The 21063-nt window shown below is 37.5% G+C and overlaps 1 protein-coding gene across 10 annotated transcripts in view; it reads right to left on the reverse strand.

Moving 5' to 3' along the window:
- Window positions 1-21063, reverse strand: part of MAP3K7 (mitogen-activated protein kinase kinase kinase 7) — a 71876-nt gene that overhangs the window by 17420 nt on the left and 33393 nt on the right. For 7 of the 10 annotated variants that reach the window (XM_038394695.2, XM_043510660.1, XM_043510661.1 and 4 more), the window contains 4 exons: window positions 20452-20603; window positions 14672-14831; window positions 10620-10700; window positions 2020-2087 (listed from right to left, as the gene is read on the reverse strand). In XM_038394695.2, coding sequence (XP_038250623.1) covers window positions 2020-2087; window positions 10620-10700; window positions 14672-14831; window positions 20452-20603 — 461 coding nt within the window. The remainder of the gene's footprint in view (window positions 1-2019; window positions 2088-10619; window positions 10701-14671; window positions 14832-20451; window positions 20604-21063) is intronic. The other 3 variants (XM_038394696.2, XM_038394698.2, XM_038394697.2) reach the window with 3 other exon arrangements.

A 21063-nucleotide genomic window follows, 5' to 3' on the forward strand; every position in this document is an offset into this window, starting at 1 on the left:
CTTGTCCACCTCTGTAAACTTTTCCCCTTCTCCCCACCTGCTGTAAGGGAGCGGATGAAGGCACATCACCACTTTCTTCCAGCTAGACCCACTCGTGTGAAGACTGCAGTGGGCATATCTAAGAGACAAACTTGCTTGCTTTCCACACTAACGTGTTGTGTAATTGAAAAGTTCTGACTTGGTAATACAAGTTTGAGAGTATTAGTTTTTAGACTTTTCCATTACTTCCATTCACAGGCCTCAAAAGCAAGAACACAAAAACCTGTGACTTAACATTATCCACAATGTATTTATGACCTTTGAGGTATTATTTTATTTTGCTTACCCTGTATGCTACACTATGATTCATACTTGAAATAGGCCACTTCAAAATGCAAAATATAAATTGTATTTCAAAATATAAATTGAATATGAATAGGATTTCAGACAGACCTAGTAGAAATGTAAAACAAAAGATATACAGATTTCTAACCCTTAGGCTGGCACAGATAGGAGGGAAGAAAAGGAAAATGGTGAAAGCTACACCAGCATCACGTTCTGCTCTCTGGTGTAAACAAAGGTACCAGCAGAAAACTATGAGGTGAAAAAGCCTTTTGCTGTTATTCCTGGTCAAAGGAGCAATTATTTGGCAGGAACACAGCTAGAATCTCTAAGAAAGTAGCACATTGCAGCTTTCAAAGGCAGGATACATGAAAGTTAAAAAGTTCCAGTACAGATGCTATATATCTAGTCTAGTAATATTATAATCTGGTATCTGCAAACAATCATTTTTAAAGGTAACAGTAGGAACTGAAAGTTACAAATAAAAACTTACATAAGAATATTTTAATATTGCATAAAAATGGCATATTGGTGTGACAGAAGTGCATTGAAACCTTAATCATAAAATAGTTAAACGTTACAGAATAATAAATCAAAATTGTTTCAATTTTCTTTCAAGTTTTTTCTCTAATTACACTGCTTGACTAAATAAATGTAGATTTATTTATTACTGTGCTTGTATCTGTAGAATGCATTTATTTAAAAAGCCCTATGTTCGATATGTAATAAAAACGTTTTGAAATTTTAAAATTGATTCTGATGCTTTCTTCTGATGTATACACATATTCCCAAATAAACCAGACAAATTAGATTTTGGGGGAAGGACAAGGCTTCTGTTACTACAACGTTGTATGAAACTGAAGAGAGATCAAATGTTAATCTCTTTGATGAGTGTATACCCCTAAAATTACCACCTACTTTGAATTACTACAGTAGGCTGTTTAATATGGAAGCCTCATTAACCTGATTAACACACTGAGTTCCTATTTTTCCATGTTCAAACTACAGCAGGGATCTTAAAATTACAGTAGAAACTTGCTAATTCACACTAATGATCGAAAACCTACTGTGAATTACTAACATCGACAAATTAGAAATTAAATGAACACCACAAAAACAAACAAGGATAAGGCACCACTAACTGTACTTTGGTCATTTGAGACATCTTGTTTAATTTTAATATTTCATACTTCAGAGTGCATCACTATGCTTGTTACCATGGTATCTAGACATCATGATACAAAAAGCAATAATTACAAGTAAATATCTTGTAAAAGTAATGAAGTCTTAGTAACAAGACCTTGCTATAGTACTTTGCTATTACATTTTCTTCCAAAAAGTAGAGAGACCACCATAACTAACCATTTAGATTTGAGATACACTACTATGTTGAGGTTCATTACTAGTATATACAAAATTATGCAGCATGCACAAACAAAATGTATTTTTTAATAAATATTATATATGCTGCTTAGGCAAGTTGTAATCAAGAAACTTGTCACGTAGACATCTTTCATAAGCTGCCCTTTCACAGATTTTATTTTAGATGGTAAAACAGCAGACACTATGTTTTGTAAATTAAATGATCCCTAATCACATAGATGAAGTTTTAAAGACTAGCTCTACACAGTATGTTTACTGTTGATTTCACCTAAATGTTCATGAAAGACAAAGAAGCCGTAGGCTGAAAGATTTTACCTGATTGGATTCTGTTCCAGCAACACTAAGGTCTTGAATGGATCTCCGCCTCTGTTGTCCGTTTCCTGCTTGGAAAAAAAGACAAAACAAAACACTAAAATCTGCTCAGAAACAAAATAAGAAGGGTGCGACTGTTGCAGCAGGAGCTTGGAATTTGTACAAATCCACAGAGAGAAAGTGAGAGAGGGAGAGAGAGAGAGACAGCTGCAGAATTTTAACTCAAAAAATGCTGGTCTGTCAAGAGAAAGTATATCCTAATACAATAACTGTTCCACATGAATAGCTTCTGCACTCTACTCCACCATCTTCTGTCACATGTTTGAACAGGCTTAGCACTTGGGGATTGGGGCTGATGACGACATCTATTTCAAGTGAGTTACGTTATGGGCATTACTAGAGCAAGGCTGTACAATAAGATGCTGCCAGCTCTAACCTGTTGTTCTTTGAAGTAGCACACAGCAAAGCGTTCTGTCTGTGTTATGTTCCTTTCACATATATTAAGAAGCTATAAGAAAACTTACTTCACTTTAAGTCAAATTGAAAGCTCTTAGTCATCTTATGAGCAAAAATACTTCATATTCTAAAAATCAAGGCAAGAAGTTGGTCTCTAGCTAAACCACATCTTGCTATCAATCCACTGAACACAACGGTGTAATCGTTCCTCTTCTCTTTCCACCCATTAGCAATTATCTACCACTGAGAGCTATAGAAAATAGTTTAAATTTTAATACTGCTAGTCCATCAAGGAAATGTTTATGAATCTAAGTCTTATGTAAAAATACAATGGATTATGTAACAGAATTTCTCTTGGTACTTTGATTTTTATTAATATTGTTAATAGTGTCTCCTGAGATGTCGGGTCAGCTGTCCAAAAGGAAACACCAAAACATCATGAGTAACAGCTGACAATGCTCAAAATTTTTGGTCTTCAACCTGCATTATGTAACTTTTCTACCAGTAGGTAGCATTTAGAACATGTACTATAACAGTTACAGTCTCGTACTCCCATAGTATTCAACAGTCAGTACTCAATCAATGTTTTGTAACATGCGGCTCATTTTTTAAACTCTTAGATATTTATGCTGGGTCATTTCAATATGACTTAGCAGCCTTTCTAGATAGAACTTATAATTTGCACATCAATTAAAACAAAAAAAGTGAGAATGGCTACCTAATCTCATCTACACAGTTTAAGATATCACAAATTATGAAGTCCTTTAACCAGTAGTTCTGTGCAGCAGTTCTGTCTGTTCTAGAAACATACTACCAGAAAGTGAAAAATTCTCAGTACCATCTTCTCCAATTTGTCACCTGACATTTAAATTCAAGAAATTCTAAAAGTACTTAATGGAGGGAACAGTTTATAGGTTAGAGAATTGGACAAGTCTGTCTGAAATTGGGGTTATATTCTCAGCTCTGACACTGATTTGCTGTATTACCATAAATGAGTTATAACCTCTCAGTAACTTAGTTTTCTACATCAGTAATTTGGGGAAATAAATACTTACCAATGTAAAAGTGATGTTGTGAGGCTTAATGAAGGTTTGTAAAGTGACCAGAGATCCCGTAAGGCACGAGGGGAGAATTATTAAACTCTTCCATTTAATATAACTACTTAGCCATTAAAAACAGGATTATTCATAAATGGAAGAATTATGCTGTTGATAGTAGCTGCAACTCATCTTGGAACTCAAGATACAGATCTACTCATGACTGATACAACAATTATGTGCACATTTCATTCAACAGCACCATTCTAAAATTAGCCTGTCTGAAATAAGCTTGCAAAAAATATCTGGAATTCTCATTTCAGATTAGCAACATTTGTGAATTTAAAGAACCCGGCACATGTGTTGCTGAAACATTAGATCATGGTTGCCAAAAAGTTAAAATAATCAGGGTTGGGTTGAAGTAAAAATCAACACTTTTTGAGGGTAGGAAGAGACCAACTGACTGTTATAGTGAATGAGAATGCCTTTAAATGAGAGATCTCCAAGTTAGTGAGGCAAAAGCAAGCTCTATTATGCAATGTCATTTTAATTAGTATAACTACTATAGACATCTGGCAAATCGTTCACACAAAGCAGAAACAAGGACAGCAAATTAACAAATACTTGTTGCTCCAGAATGAAGATTAATGTCAATTTAGGAATATGAAGATGGAATACATTTCCTTGACTTTAAATAATTAGTTCTAGTCTTTGTACATGTTTTGAAGTTGTTTTGAACTTGCTCTTACTCTAGTTTTTAAAGTAACTGGTTTAAAACTCTCTCTTTACAGGAACCGAGAATAATTTCATTAAATTGACAAAAAGTCAATTCACATCAGTTATGTACAATACCTAAAGGCAGAAAGTGATGCACAGTGGCAGGATTTCAACAATTTATTGGATTTTAAGATTACAATTCAACTGTCAACCAATTGCTCATCTGGTTTGAAAAAGGCAGATGTAATGAAAAAGGAACTTCAGGTGCCTGAATCACCAAGTGAGGAAATAAAATGTTCTTTGGAATGTGTTTGCTCATGAACTAGAAAAGGCGGCTTTAAAAAAAAAAAAAAGGGATGCCAATACCAACATGCAACTAAACCAGTGGAGCAGTATATACCACTTATGGTATGGTAGTTGAGGTAACAAAAAGTTTGTAAGATATTTGGGGCAAGGACTATTTCTAAATTTTTGTGCAGTTATGCATATGTCAAGAGAGTCTACATAAATCTTGTGGGTCAGAGTTAAGGTTACTGGAATGAGTATGGTGTATTTTCATATACATGTCAATACTGCCATTAAACAAAGTATAAACTGTAAGGGTAAAAAGTGAATACACAAAAAATTTGACAGAATGAGGAAATTTCTACCTTTCTCCTGCCTCTCTGCCCAAAAAAATTCACACTTTCCCTGCCCATCAAAATCCCCAAAACACTTCCTACCCTCTTAAAAAAAAAATTTTATACGTGCTCCCTCTTAGCCTCTAAGGATATGTCCACACTATAGCTGGGAGGTGTGATTCCCAGCGTAGATAGACTTGAACTAGCTCAAAAATAGCAGTGTGGATGTTGTGGTATTGGCAGTGGCTTGGGTTAGCCGCCCAAGTCCAAACCTGCCTGAATCCTTGAATCTGAGCTTCGGTGGCTAGCCCAAGCCACCGCCAATGCTCTGATGTCTATGCTGCAGTTTTTAGCATGCTAGCTCAAATCTGTGTACCTTCACTGGGAATCGCATCTCCAAGTTGCAGTGCAGACATACCCCAAGAGTGCATCCACACGCAACTCAATCTTCCTTAACTGATATCTTCAGCTTCCCCTCGTTCTCTCTCTGCTCCATCAACAACTCTCATACATGCTGCCTCCTCCTCCCCCCATCTTGCACAGATAGATCCTCCCTATGCCCACACACTCTCCCCCCTTCTAACCTTCCCAAGGCTCTCACCCATCTGCTTCTGTCCTCCACAGAATCTCCCTTGAGTTTTGTCTCCTGCCCAGATTCTCTCCTTTCTCCAAGCTCTCTCCCTTTTCACTCTCCTTTAGTTTTGTTTTTAATTACACAAACACTATTTTTCTAGAAAGACCCACGCCTCATTCAATGCAGCATAGTCAGTGAATGAAGCACAGGATTACAAGAGAAAAAATCATGTGTTCTTTTGAATTTTAAAGGCATGAATCTGGAATCCAGGAAATGCTGAATTCTATTCCTGGATCTGCTACAGACTTCCCATTATCATAGTTCATATACACAAGAGGGGAGAAATAAGGTTGCACAGGCAACCTTAAATCTAACATTTCCTAATTTCTGAATGCTTCATTTTGCAACCTTAATGTTTTTAAGGTAGTTTTTTCCTGTATGCAATAGGTTACATTAGCAGATTATTGTCAGCCTTTTTAATGCATAGGGTTTGGGGTTTGTTTAAATGGTAATGCTGTTACGTATTTTGCATAAGGCCAATATTAAATTAATCTACACTACAAAGGAAATCTCGCCATAAAACGTGGTTAACTTTTACATAAAGAGGAAGTCCTCACTTCACTTGGAGTAAGATCCTGATTTTTGTGGAGCTTGAAGCTCCAATGGACAGGCACTTTCTCCTGAAAATATTCCCTGACACACACCCCGATGCCAGTAATATACAATTATTTTAATTCAGGTGTTCCTCAGGGCACCTTTTCTGGCATGCCTTCTAAGTACAAAGAAGAGGAGTACCTCTCCTGCAAACCATAGGTCTGTGGTAGTAGGATTCCTTTACTGCATTCTTTTAGAAGGCATGTTCTGTCTTAAGGACCTTATATCCATAGAAATGGGTCCCCTCCTCCCCATCCTGTGCACCTCCTAAGGTGCATCCCATTGCAGAAAATTATGCTTCCAACACAAAGTTTTCCATGTTAATCCAATTCAAGGAGGCTTGAAAGTTTATACTTCCTTCTTTAAAAAGGGAATATTCATGAAAACGTGGTGAACATTTTTTAAGGCACTGGAAAAAAAACAAACAAAACTACCCTGGACATTATAAAAGCCCTGATGTAATATTAATGAGGTATCTAATAATTTGGTTTAACTATTTCTTTTAAAACTAATCTATGTAAAAGATTTTGTTTAAGATTATATCTCACCTGAAAAACCATTAAAGCTAAGTCATTTGTAAATGAGAGGTATTGAAGGGGGAAAAGCTGAACGTTCTAATAAAAGGAATGCAAATTTATAAAAGCATATTCTATTTTTGTATTAATTGCTGACTGCATAATTTATCTCCAAATCACATTTAGCAGTGAGTGGTGTAATTTTAGTTGTGAACATTTGTTTTCATGGTGTACCAAAAGTTTAAAGCTATTTAAACTGAAAAACTGGAGGTACTACTGATGACGACATAACAATGCTATCAGCTGATTGACAAAATTATGGAAATTGGCATAGCAGCCTCTAAAGCATCTATGCCTTTCTATAGATATTCTGAATAATATCAACCAACTCCCTTAATCTTCATCCCCAAGACTCACATGTGAGATTATAGCATCGATGTTGTACAAGATCAGCAAAGCTCTGTATGTATTCTGTCAGGTTTCAGAGTAGCAGCTGTGTTAGTCTGTATCCATAAAAAGAAAAGGAGTACTTGTGGCACCTTAGAGACTAACAGATTTATTAGAGCATAAGCTGCCATGAGCTACAGCTCACTTCATCTGATGCAGTGAAGTGATGAAGTGAGCTGTAGCTCACGACAGCTTATGCTCTAATAAATCTGTTAGTCTCTAAGGTGCCACAAATACTCCTTTTATTTATTCTGTGCTGCACTTATGTATTGCACTGACTTGGGACTTTAACTTCTTTGGAGCAGTGACCTTGTTGTTTGACACATTATGCTTTACATGGCACTAGGTAGAGGATCCACTATTAAAAATTTAAAACTACAGAGCCTAGGTAAAATCAGCCTTATTGCAGTTATTTGTGGCCATTTGGAATATGGAATATAGTATGAAAACAGTGCTACTAATAGAGAGGTGATAATCAAATTTTTAAACTAAGGACCACAGTACTATAAATACAATAAGTCTCACTTTGGTAGTCTAGCATTTTTAGTTGATGATGTAACATACAGCCCAAAGCACATAATGTATATGCATAAACTGTCTAATAAATGGAGTTGCCAGTGCAGAATACTGTAATGTAAACAGGATTTATCAGATACTTCCTGACTGACTAGCTTTTTAAAATTGTTTGCCTACTTATCTTGGTTATATTGTGCATGGTCATTCAATACATACTTTAAAACACCTGGCTATTAAAACTTTGGTGGGTCAGGCTTTTTTTCTTTTTTTAAAGTCTTTTTTAAAATGCTGGTTTGCAGAGTCTCTGCTATATCTGTTGGAATGAAAAATAAGAAAGGTGTTCTTCTGTATGTTCATATAGATACATGCCTATAATAACCCTGGAAGATTAGCTACCAAACTGTAAACCGGAAATGAGTCTCAAATCCATTTTACTTTTTTTTTTTTTTTTTAAAAGCTTTGCACACTAATGGAAAACTCAGGCTTTACCTACTTTAAATGTGAGGGTCTCAAATAAATGAGAATTATACTTATGCAGGGTATTTCAAAAAGTGTTTAGAAAGGATGGGCATTTGGAAAATATACATCAAGCTCTTTATCTTGCAAACATACCACTTTGAATTTTTGCATACTTACATTAAATAAATTAAGCAGCCTGATTAGTCCATGAATGAAAGGCCTCCAAGGAAAACATAGATATAAGAAATGGTGATTCAGGAGGTAGCTTTTGTACTAAGTCAGTACTCTCCCAGTTCCTTAGGGAGCACCTTTGTAATCTTTTGAATAAGATGCAAAATGAAGTTCTTAATCATTTGTGGTCATTTGAAATCCTGTAACACTTGTAGAAGAGCAGGGGTGTTAGCCCTATTCTAGCTCGGGCAAAATATATTTGGTCTACATCAAATTCCTCCAAAAGCTTTATTTAAATAGGGTAGTCTTCACTTTGTCCCAAAGCATAGTAAAGTTTTACTGTTATCTACCCTGGACAATGCTGTATTTCAGTGGAAGAGATCGGTATATCTAGTTTGCAAAGCTCTTTGGATAAAAAAAGTTATGATTATATGTAGTATATACAAAATGTCAGTCTCTTAATAATGATCTTAGTAAATATCTCAACACTGGGGAAAGTCTGAAACAAAATTGGTATTTTTGTTAAAAGGTGAAGTTAAATGAGAGGGTAGGCTTTCTGGAAAGGGAAAGTGAGGGGTTAAAACAATAAAAGCATGTTGGGGCTGCCATCTTGAGGGCTTTAGAGGAAAACCTGGCTGCACTGTAACAGTTTGCAACCCAATATACGGCTTAAAGATAACACTGAGTCTGAGCTAGACTTGGGAAAAAATTTCAGTGAATAGTTTATTCGCTGATAAATGCAGTTTTGGGTGACCTGAAACTAATCTGTGTTGAGTTTGTCAAAACAAAATTTTTTTTTGACTGAAACAAAAACTTGAAATATTCTCTTCAGTAATATTGAAACTAAATGGTTTGTTTCAACATTAACATTTTTGGGCTGGTGTCACGGAACTGCCAGAGATGGTGGTCTTAGCAGGTTCAATTACTCCTCTGCCTGCTGTGGAGAAGGGATCTGAACCTGGATCTCCCACATCGCAAGAGAGGTGCCCTGAACACTAGGAAATGGAATATCCTGATGTGGGTGTTTCCGTCTATTTTGCTGAAGCTGTTCCATGATACATAAAGAAAAAACAAACAGTCATTAGAGCAGGGACTTGAACTTGCATCTCTCACATCCTAGGTAAATGCTCTAACCACTGAGCCATTCTTGGTCTCTGGCCCAATTACTATTCATCGTCATTCATAGTCATTGTCTGGCTATACCGAAAGGAGGACAGGAGATATATGACATGGGTTTAATCAGGCCGCAACTTTAATATTAGATGTCTAGGACTACCCGGCGGATAAAAGTGTACAGTGTGGGTAATGCTGTGTTTATTCTGTAATTACCCAGGGGGCTTTTACCAGTTCCCCCTCTTTTTCCATCCAGGTCCCTCCAGCAAATCCATTGCTGGTACCTTATCACTCTCCTCCCCTCGTAGGAGGATTAAGGCAGGCTATAAGAATGGGGGTCAACAACTTCCCCTTGTTCGTTCCTTTAACACACACATCTTTTAAGTCCTTTTCCAAGCTATTTCTCTGGTCATTGTATACCGATCCTATGGAGTACCTGCACTGGACATCCACCCTACACTTAAGGAGTTGCAAGATACAGCCTACTGCCCTTCACTCCATGCATGAACAGAGCCCTTCCTGAACCCGCTGTCAGGAAGGCGAAAAAAAAGAGGGGGGGGGGGGAATTCCTTCCCAATCCCCCTAAAAAAGGGTGGCTAACATAATACCCACAGCAGGTCTTGACCAAACATGGAATTTTACCACCTAAAGTAGAGGGAGGGTGGGTCCTGCCTCAGCCTGCTCCATGTAAAAGGGAGGCTTCAGGCACTGAGCTGCCCCTTGTAAACCTTGCATTCCCAGGGGATGAGTCAGTGACTACACTGACCCTTTTGCAGCATAAAGCTCCAGACATAAAGCACTGTTCCTTTCATTTAGCCAGCCAGCCAAATACACCTCCCCCCCCCCCGGCTTAAAAGTGCAATGTGGTCATTCATGAGACAGCGAATAACTATTGGGCCAGACTGTGAGAATGATTCTACAATGTGGTGGGTAGGTACTCACATAGGATGTGGGAGACAAGTTCAAATCCCTGCTTCAATGACTATACATATATGTTTACATGTATATATAAAATACTGCACATACAGGATTTCTCTGCAATTTTGCTTCATATGTGAGACAGGTTTTAGTACCAAGAGATGGGTTCAGCCAAGGGCTCAATCCTATCTATGAGACACAAGGAGAAGAGGACTGCACACTGACAAGCTTTCCCTCCCCCCCTTCTCTTTTCTTAAAAAAACCCAAGAATATCATGAGAAATCTTACTGGATGGTCTCCATCTGCACCCTATATGAACTGGAGCAAAAAGTATTTTTTTATTTTAATAATGTGATCATTATTCCAGCATCTTAGTCAATAGACCCGCTCACATGGTCTGTGATACCTGGTATGATGACTGAAGGGACATCCAGAATGTTGCCAAATGAAGCAGTTTTACGATGGCCCCGTTTAGGCTTGGAATAGGCTGAAAAAATACACATACACAATACACATGCAAACTGCTACAATGGTAACAACAGATTATTAAATACATAACAGCAATTCTCATATACTGTTAAACTAAAGTACATGCAAAACATGTCACACAGAACAAACTGCATAGCTTTCTATTCATGCTGAAAAATAGTAAAGAAATTGTTAAAAGCAAAACAGAACTAGCTGTCAATACAACATAATTAGCTGTAGTTAGCAACATAAAACTCAAACAGACAAAGCAGCCTGGCAATGAGGAAGGGAAAAGTGCAACCATCAGAATGGAAGACAAATATTGACTTCTTACAATTCACCTGCATATTACTAATAAATGTATTTCCTTAATTGTTTTAAGTTATAGAATACTTCCTCCTTAGTTTTATTCTAGTCTCAGGCTAAAATTCTTTATAAACAAGTTTACATTTTCATGTTGGATGCTTTCATTTTCTTTAATTGACATTTCCTGTAAAGTGCAATCAAATCTATGTCTAAGATAAGCTCACTTTAATATGAGAAAATTTGAAGAATTGCTTCAAGCGTTGTAAGGTGCCCTCTGACTAAATGTTTGCTGTTTTGTAAAAATGGCAATTGCATACCAACCTAAATACTTTAGAATTAAGCATCCCATTCATGGAACTATTGAAAACAAAACCCCAAAACCCTCATATTTGTTGAAGTGGAATTTGTATCTATTCTAATCACATCAAACATCATAAAACATACTTACAAATGTTAATTTTGCCACATGTGGTAAGAGGAAGCGGTGGCAAAATAAAGGTCTGTAGTTTAAAAATTAAATAACTATGTCCCATTTGAAATAGATTTATGAATGCATATCCCAAAGGAAAACTGCTCTGGCATGTTTATCTTAAAGAACTCTCAGTGACTGAGAAATGTGCACTGCCTGATTTGTTTATATGACCAGTCTAATAATAGATGGAACAAGAGGATTAGGCAATTCTTAAAATAATTTTTGGTGTATTTATTCTTGACAATAGCCTTATCCTCACAGAGCAACACAATTTCTTTGTCCAGGATCATAGTATGTTGTTCTCTGTAACATAGTTAATGAGACTAAGAAACCACCATTGTTTTTGCTGTTTTCAACCTAAGTCACAAAAACTTGCTTAGTCTAATGTGGCCCGATTTCTACTAGTTTGCCACCAACTGAAATGAACTCTGTTCCCTTATACTTGTCCCATTCAAATCAACTCTCTTTTGTTCAAAGAAAATTAAATAAAAAAAAAACAAAAACAGCCATAGCAAAATCTCAGAACAACGTACTTGGATATAATTACTGGCAATACTTAAAATAATCTAGTGAAGGAAGGTAGACTGGGCTGATTCCAAACTCTTACTGGGTGATCAAATGAGTTTCATTTGTTCTGTACCAATGAGAGACTTGAATGAGGCCCAGAATATTAAAATAAATCAAAACCCCTCAGACTATTGTTGGGTAAGGACACAATTGCCTTGTGGTGGCTAGACCCTTCATGAATACATATCTGAACAATATAGGGGCAAAGGCTATCAAGAAGTATTTGCAGTCAACTAGCTATAAGAGTAATAAAAAAAACAAAACAATAATCCATCCTGGATTGATACTATAATGTTCAAATGAGAATGTAAACTCTTTAGGACAGGAACTAGGTCATCCCATGTGTATGTACAGTGCCTATCACACCATGCCTTTAGACATTACCAAAGTAAAAAACTCTTATTCAACTCAGCAAAAAAAAAAAAAAAAGTTTAATAGCTATGGTGCACAAAAAAGAGTTAGCACACCAAATATATTCCAACATGTAAAAAAATAAACACACAAATTTTAGATAAAATTTAGCAGTGGTAGCTGTGCCTGGATTCTGTAAATCTAAGGATGTAGGTCAATAAAAAGGACCATTTAAAATTATGATACAAGTTAAACAATGAAAATGAGGACTAGAAAGCAGTTTTTGCCTGCCAGGTATAATGTTTTGTTAATTTGCTTATTGGGAAAAAACACTCACTCAGCTTTCACCATAAAATTATGCATTTAATGTTGCTAGTATCCTAAACTTCATCTTACATCAACGATCCACCATGTAAATAAAACGGGCAGCTTTTGCAACCTGGCAAATTACGTGTAGCTAAAATTCTTTACAAAGACATCCAAGTTCTGCTTCTCTGGGGAGAAATCGGAAGGTTATATTTATATCTGATCTTTCCAACGACATAACTAAATCATCAGTTTGCACCTATTTTCTGTCAAAACTGGTTTTTCAATTTACCGGTGGAAATAATACTGCTTTTAAATCCATCTACTGCATTTTAAAATATTAAAATAGTTTGAATGTAGTTTTGAATGAAATGTAATTCAAATAAAAATGACAATGGATGGAGAATAACACTCAGTCAGAAGCAAAGAGAAACTTGTATTAATGAAACAAGGCTCATTCCAAAGAATCCCAAATTTATGTAATACAAGCAACATGTAATTTAACCATTTTAGAGGCAATCAAAAGTAATCTTTTCTGTAATCTCAAACTACACGCATTTAAAAAAAAAATTCCTCTCAGACCTGAGTGCACAAATGTGAAAGGAGCTGGTCTCTTTATATCTAGACACTGCAGGATTTGATTTAAATCGACAGAGGTCAGCTGACACACTAAAACTGAGGAAAAAATATCCATCAGTAACAGTTGGCACAAGTGCAGCTTCTCCCCCACACTTTGTGCCTGCAGGAATTGATCTCACTGGTGCTACAGCAACAGAGAGCTCGCTGCAGCCCTGCTGTCATGGGAGGGAGCAAGTGGGGTCATGACAGTAGAGCTGCAGAGGGCTCCTCTGCAAGGATGTGGGGCCCGTGACACTGCAGGCTGTGGTCCATGTGGGGCAGAATGGAGACCCATGGCCAGGACTGCAAGGAGGAAGAGGACAAGCCCCCGGCTGTGGGGGGAAGCTATGCTGCTGCTGAATGTCTGTCCTTAGATAAAAAGAAAAGGAGTACTTGTGGCACCTTGAGACTTACAATCCGATGAAGTGAGCTGTAGCTCACGAAAGCTTATGCTCAAATAAATTTGTTGGTCTCTAAGGTGCCACACGTACTTCTTTTCTTTTTGCAATACAGACTAACACGGCTGCTACTCTGAAACCTGTCCTTAGGTAGGAGCCATTCAGCAGTGGGGTAACCCTCCCTCAAGGAATCCTCCTCCTCCTCCCCACAGTATTGGTGAGGAGCTCTCTGCTTTGCCTGGCTAGGACCACAACTTTCCTTGTACCTTGGGCCTGCAGGGACTGGGAGTCACCTGCCCTTCAGCAGTGTAGGGAGCCCTACTGTTACAGCTACGCTCTTTCACCAGTTGGAGTGCAAGGGGTCTCTGCTCAGCCTCACCAGGACTGTAGCCTCCCTGTGTATTGTGCCTGCAGAGATTGGGTGTCCCCGGCTCCACAGCAGTGCTGGGAGTCCTCTGCAGCTCGGCCCTCCTGACCTTGCTCACTCACTCAGCAGCCAGGAGCACAGAGGCCATTTCTGGGCAAGAGCTATTCAGCACCAGTGTGGCCTCCCCGACAGCTTGTCTTCTTCCGCAGAGCCCTGTCCTGGTGGAGCAGAGACCCTTGGCCAGGACCACAGCCTCATCTGCACCATGTACTAGGGGGTCTTGGGCCCCTTGGCCATGCAGGGAGTCCTCTGCAACTCTGTTTTCAGCACTGCCCTAACTCCAACCCACCCTTAATTTCCTGCAACTTTAAAAATAAAGTTAAAAATAGAATAAAAAATAAAAAATAAAAAATGAACAAGAACTGTCAAAATTACAAAAAAATAAATCAAATTCTGCCAAGCCTATTCATATAAATTCTTAAAAAGTAACAGACAAGTTAATAATAAAAGAATCCAAGCCCAGTTAAGAGTTACCTCACAGGGCTCATCTTATTAGAAGTAGCTCCTTTCACCTTTCTCTGCCCCCTAACTTTATTTATTTTTACCTGCAGTAGCAGTAATTCTTGCTTCTATTTCAGACATGTCAGCACTCATTCTCTTGCCTTCTCCTGAAACAAGAGTTGACTGTGGTCGTCCACGAACATCTGATAAGCTTTCCACGCTGCTCCCGCGAGATGGAGGTAAACTCAAACGGCCAGGGTCACCCTGTTAAAACAGTGTTATATTTTCAACAGGGCTGTTAAGTGATTAAAAAAATTAATTGCGTTAATTGTGCCGTTAAACAATAGAATAGAATACCTTTTAATTTAAATATTTTTAGATGTTTTCTACATTTTCAAATATATTGATTTCAATTACAACAGAAAAAAGTGTATAGTGGTCACTTTATATTACAAATATTTGCACCGTAAAAATGATAAAATAGTATTTTTCAATTCACCTAGTACTGTAGTGCAATCTCTATCATAACAGTTTAAATGACAAATGTAGAATTATGTACAAAAAATAACTGCATTAAAAAAAACAATGTAAAATTTTACAGACTACAGGTCCACTCAGTTCTACTACTTGTTCAGCCAATCACTCAGACAAACAAATTTATTTACATAAAATGACAAAATTTGAAAGGTCAAGGCACAAAACAAAATCAAACTAGCTAGAGACATACAGGATAGCAAGAAAACATTTTACAAATACATTAGAAGCAAGAGGAAGACCAAGGACATGGTAGGCCCATTTTTCCTCCCTAATTGAGTAATAACAGAAAATATGAAAATGGCACAAGTGCTTAATGACTTCTTTGTTTTGGTTTTCACCAACGGGTTGGTGGTAATTGCACGTCTAACGCAGTGAATGTCAGTGAAAATGAGTTAGGATCAGAAGAGGCTAAAATAGGAAAAGAACAAGTTAAAAATTACTTAGACAAATTAGATGTCTTCAAGTCAACAGGGACTGATGAAATACATCCTAGAATCCTGAAGGAGCTGACTGAGGAGATATCTGAGCCATTAGCAATTATCTTTGAAAAGTCATGGAAGACGGGAGAAATTCCTGAAGACTGAAAAAAGGGCAAATATAGTGCCAATCTATAAAAGGGAAATAAGGACAACTCAGGGAATTACAAACCAGTCAGCTTAACTTCTGTACCTGGAAAGATAATCGAGCAAATATTTAAGCAATTTGCAAACATCTTGAAGATAATAAGGTGATAAGTAACAGTCAGCATGGATTTGTCAAAAACAAATCATGTCAAACCAACCTGATACCTTTCTTTGACAGAATAACAAGGCTTGTGGATAGAGGGGAAGTGGTAGATGTGGTATATCTTGACTTTATTAAAGCTTTTGATACCTGTCATGTGAGACAGTTTCAGAGTAGCAGCCGTGTTAGTCTGTATTTGCAAAAAGAAAAGGAGTACTTGTGGCACCTTTGAGTCTAACAAATTTATTTGAGCATAAGCTTTCGTGAGCTACAGCTGAATGCATCCGATGAAGTGAGCTGTAGCTCATGAAAGCTTATGCTCTAATAAATTTGTTAGGCTCAAAGGTGCCACAAGTACTCCTTTTCTTTTTGTCTCACATGACTTTCTCATAAACTAGGGAAATGTAACCTAGATGGAGCTACTAGAAGGTGGGTGCAAAACTGGTGGGAAAACTGTTCCCAGAGTGTAGTTATCAGTGATTCAGTGTTATGCTGGAAGGGTATAACGAGGGGAGAGAGAGAGGGTCCTGCAGGGGTCCGGTTCTGTTCAATATTTAGATAATGGCACACAGAGTATACTTATAAAGTTTGCAGACAATACCAAACTGGGAGGAGTTGCAAGTGCTTTGGAGGATAGGATTAAATTTCCAAATTATCTGGACAAACTAGAGAAATGGTCTGAAGTAAACAGGATGAAATTCAATAAGGACAAATGCAAAGTACTCCACTTAGGAAGGAACAATCAGTTGCACACATAGAAAATGGGAAATGACTGCCTAGGAAGGAGTACTGCGTAAAGGGATCTGGGGGTCATAGTGGACCACAAGCTAAATATGAGTCAACAGTGTAACATTGTTGCAAAAAAAGCTAACATTCTGGGATGTATTAGCAGGAGTGTTGTAAGAAAGACACGAGAAGTAATTCTTCCGCTCTACTCTGCGCTGATTAGGCCTCAACTACAGTATGGTGTGCAGTTCTGGGCGCCACATTTCAGGAAGGATGTGGACAAATTGAGAGAGTCCAGAGAAAAGCAACAAAAATGATTAAAGGTCTAGAAAACAAGACCTATGAGGGAAGATTGAAAAACTTGGGTTTGTTTAGTCTGGAAAAGAAAAGACAGAGAGGACATGAAAACGGTTATCAAGTATGTAAAGGGTTGTTACAAGGAGTAGGAAGAAAAATTGTTTTTCTTAACCTCCGAGGATAGGACAAGAAGCAGTGGGCTTAAAGTGCAACATGGGAGGTTTTAGGTTTAATAACTTCCTGTCATTAAGCAGGGTGCAATAAATTACCTAAGGAGGTTGTGGAGTCTTCATCATTGAAGATTTTTAAGAGCAGGTTAGACAAAACACCTGTCAGGAATGGTCTATATCCGTGCTTCTCAAGCTATCCAATGTGGGGGACTGGCAATTTTTTTTTCCCCAATGTGTGTGCAGACCGGCAGCCGATGGCTCGCGGACTGGCATTGTTCCACGGACCACCACTTTGAGTAGCACTGGTCTATATAATACTTTAGTCCAGACCCCTGCACCCAAGGCAGGACTAAATGACCTCTCGAGGTCCCTTCCAGTTTTATGATTCTATTCTATGATTCGCAGGAGATAATGGTGCCTGCTTCTTGTGTACTGAAAGTGAGAACAGGCATTTGTATGGCACTGCTGTAGCCGGCATCTCAAGATATTTATGTGCTAGATGCACTAAAGGTTCATATGTCCCTTTATGCTTCAACCGCCATACCAGAAGACACGCGTCCATGCTGATGGGTTCTGCTCGACAAAGATCCAAAGCAGTACAGACTGATGCATGTTCATTTTCATCATCTGAGTCAGATGCCAACAGCAGAAGGTTGATATATTTTTTTTTTCCGGTGGTTCCGGTTCTGTGGGTTTCCGCATCAGAGTGTTGCTCTTTTAAGACTCCTGAAAGCATGCTCCACACCTCATCCCTCTCAGATTTTGGAAGGCACTTCAGATTCTTAAGCCTTGGGTCAAGTGGTGTAGCTATCATTAGAAATCTCACATTGGTACCTTCTTTGCCTTTTGCAGTGAAAGTGTTCTTAAAACTAACAACATGTGCTGGGTCATCATCCAAGACTGGTATAACATGAAATATATGTCAGAATGCAGGTAACACAGAGCAGGAGATGTACAATTTTCTCCCAAGGAATTCAGTCACAAAACAAACACCACATTTTTTCATTAGTATGGAAGCATGTTCTCTGAAATGGTGGCTGAAGCACAAAGGGGCATCCGTACAAAGGTTTAGCATATCCACCACATAAATACTTTGAGATCCTGGTTTCAAAAGAGCCACGTGAATGCCTGTTCTCACTTTCGGGTGACATTGTTAAGCAGCAGGAGGCAACATTATCTCCCGTAAACGTAAACAAACTTGTTTGTCTTAGTGATCGACTGAAGGAGGACTGAGTGGACTTGTGGGTTCTAAAGTTTTACATTATTTTGTTTTTGAGTGCAGTTATGTAACAAAAAATAATCTACATTTGTAAGTTGCACTTTCAGGACAAAGACTGCATTACAGTACTTGTATGAGGTGAACTGAAAAATGCTATTTCTTCTGTTTATCATTTTTACAGTGCAAATATTTGTAATAAAAATATAAAGTGAGCACTGTATACTTTGTATTCTGTATTTTAACTGAAAACAATATATTTGAAAATATAGAAAACCATCCAAAATATATAATAAATTTCAATTGGTATTTATTGTTTAACAGTGCGATTAAAACTGTAATTAATCATGATTGATTTTTTAAAATCAAGATCAACTTTTGAGTTTCTTGAGTTAGTTAACTGTGATTAATCTACAGCCCTAATTTTAAAACAAATGTTTCTCCAAAAGATTTAACAAGTGACTTCTAAGCTTACACTTGTATTCAGAAATCAGCAGTTAAGGATAGTGATAAGAGAAATATCCCCAGTATATTTCTGTAGCAAATACTTATACCACTGGTTCTCAAACTTTTGTACTGGTGACCCCTTTCACATAGCAAGCTGCTGAGTGCGACCCCCACTAATAAATTAAAAACTTTTTCACTTTTTTATACATTTAACACCATTACAAATGCTGGAGGCAAAGTGGGGTTTGGGGTGGAGGCTGACAGCTTGCAACCCCCCAGGTAATAATCTCGCAACCCCCTGAGGAGTCCCGACCCCCAGTTTGAGAACCCCTACACTGTGGTATTTTTAATTAAACTGTATATTTTTTAAACAAAAATTGTGTAACCAATATTATAGTATATACAGATAGCACCATATATGTTGTGATTTTGAAAAACACTCAGCATTGGCCTAACTCTGCTCTCACTAATATCTTCTGATTGAAGATTTACAGTAGAACCTCAAAAAGTTATGAACAGCAGAGTTACGAATAGACCAGTCGACCAGACACTTCATTTGGAACAGGAAATACACAATCAGGTAGTAGCAGACACAAAACACAAATACAGTTCTGTATTAAACGTAAACTACTAAAAAAGGGAAAGCAGCATTTTTCTTCTGCATAGAAAAGTTTCAAAGCTGTATTAACTCAATATTCAGTGGTAAAGTTTTGAAAGACCAACTGTAACGTTTTGTTCAGTTACGAACATTTCAGAGTTAAAAACAACCGCCACTCCCGAGGTGTTTGTAACTCTGAGGTTCTACTCTAGCTCTATTTTTCCATCCTAATATAAACTGTGGATATATTTTCATTATTCAAATACATGTCTAATTTTTTTTTTTGACTCATACCAGTCTCTAGTCATAATGCCTTCTTGTAGCAACGAGTTCCACATGTCATTTACATACTATTTATAAAGCATTTCCTTTCATCAATTTTAAATTTGCTGACTGAAGCTTTCACCAAATGTGTACTATGAGAAAAGATAACTAGGAGCTCCAGTATCATTTCTGATTTGGCATACCTCTTTCATGTCCCCTTATTCCTCTCTTCCCTGAGCTAAGAAATCCCATGCCTCCATGATTAGCTATGTAATAGGATGCATTTTGTTCTCCCCACTGAAGGAACAATCTCCTTTTGCTCTTAATTTCACCCTGACTTTCTCATCTTCTTTCTTTTTCTGCTCCCCTGCACTTGCTGCTTTGCGTTTGCTCCTTCCCCGCTACCATGATCATGCTAGCTAACTGGCTGGCTGCCACTGCACTCTACTCTCCCACCGCCCGCACTCGTATACCTCCCTTGAGGAATCTCTTGGCTCTTCTCTCAGTGGTGGCCAACAACCCTGAAGGGGACAACTGTTTACATTCTTCTCTTCCTCCTTTGAACCACTAGTTTCTATGGAGACAACTAGACGTGCTCCTTATTTCTGCTTTTACAGATAGCCTCACCACTGGTAAGAATTTTTTTTGTAAAAGAAGCTGTAGATGGGAGTCAGCATCATATGTTCTCCATGGACCACCAGTAAGTGCAGAGTGGACCACAGATTTAGAGATGCTGATGTACTACATTATCCTTAGCATTACTTACTGCCCTTTATTGACTAGAAAAGCTTATTGTTAAGAAAAACAACCTCCTGTATTTTAGAGCAGTGTGGTTTTATTATAGTGATTTTATCCATCTAATGGCAATTTCTTCATTAAGGCACAAGATTTTATTCACTTGCTTACCGACTGTTTCGCTGGATTTTTCATTTGCTGAGCCAGTTTTGATTCTAAGCGTTTAATGGTATCATTGGTAGCAGTTCCTTGAAAGTCACTTGGTTCCATGTTAGCATCACTCTTGTTACTGGTATTTGTAGAAGTCATGTCCATGAATGAGCCTATTTAAAAGTCCAACCCCCCAAAATAAACATTTTTTGTATTTAAAATCACTTCTTTGAAAACATTAAATCAAACTAAAATTCTTTAGCTACCCATTCTTCGTTCCCTAATACCAACCTTATAATTTTAAAGTAAATTTTTAAAACATTTGACAAAAGAAACTGCAGCACGGCAGTTTAAAAAAATAAATCCAAATATACCTCAAAAGCAAAAAAACAAAAACAAAAAACCAAAACACCAATTCAGAACAAGATGTTGAACAGCAAGTTTACCCCGATCTTAAAGACAAGCTTTAGCTATAAATCTCAAATCGGTAACAAAAATCTTGGATTATGAGCACGATTGGCAGTTTTGCTCATAAAATCCATTATGAATCCTACTGTATAATGAAAATATATTTGTAGGATAAACAAATTAAAACATTACCTTACAAATTGCAAGTAATAGATTTAAGACTTT

The sequence above is a fragment of the Dermochelys coriacea genome, chromosome 3 (genome assembly GCF_009764565.3).
Source record: "Dermochelys coriacea isolate rDerCor1 chromosome 3, rDerCor1.pri.v4, whole genome shotgun sequence".
Taxonomy (NCBI): domain Eukaryota; kingdom Metazoa; phylum Chordata; order Testudines; family Dermochelyidae; genus Dermochelys; species Dermochelys coriacea.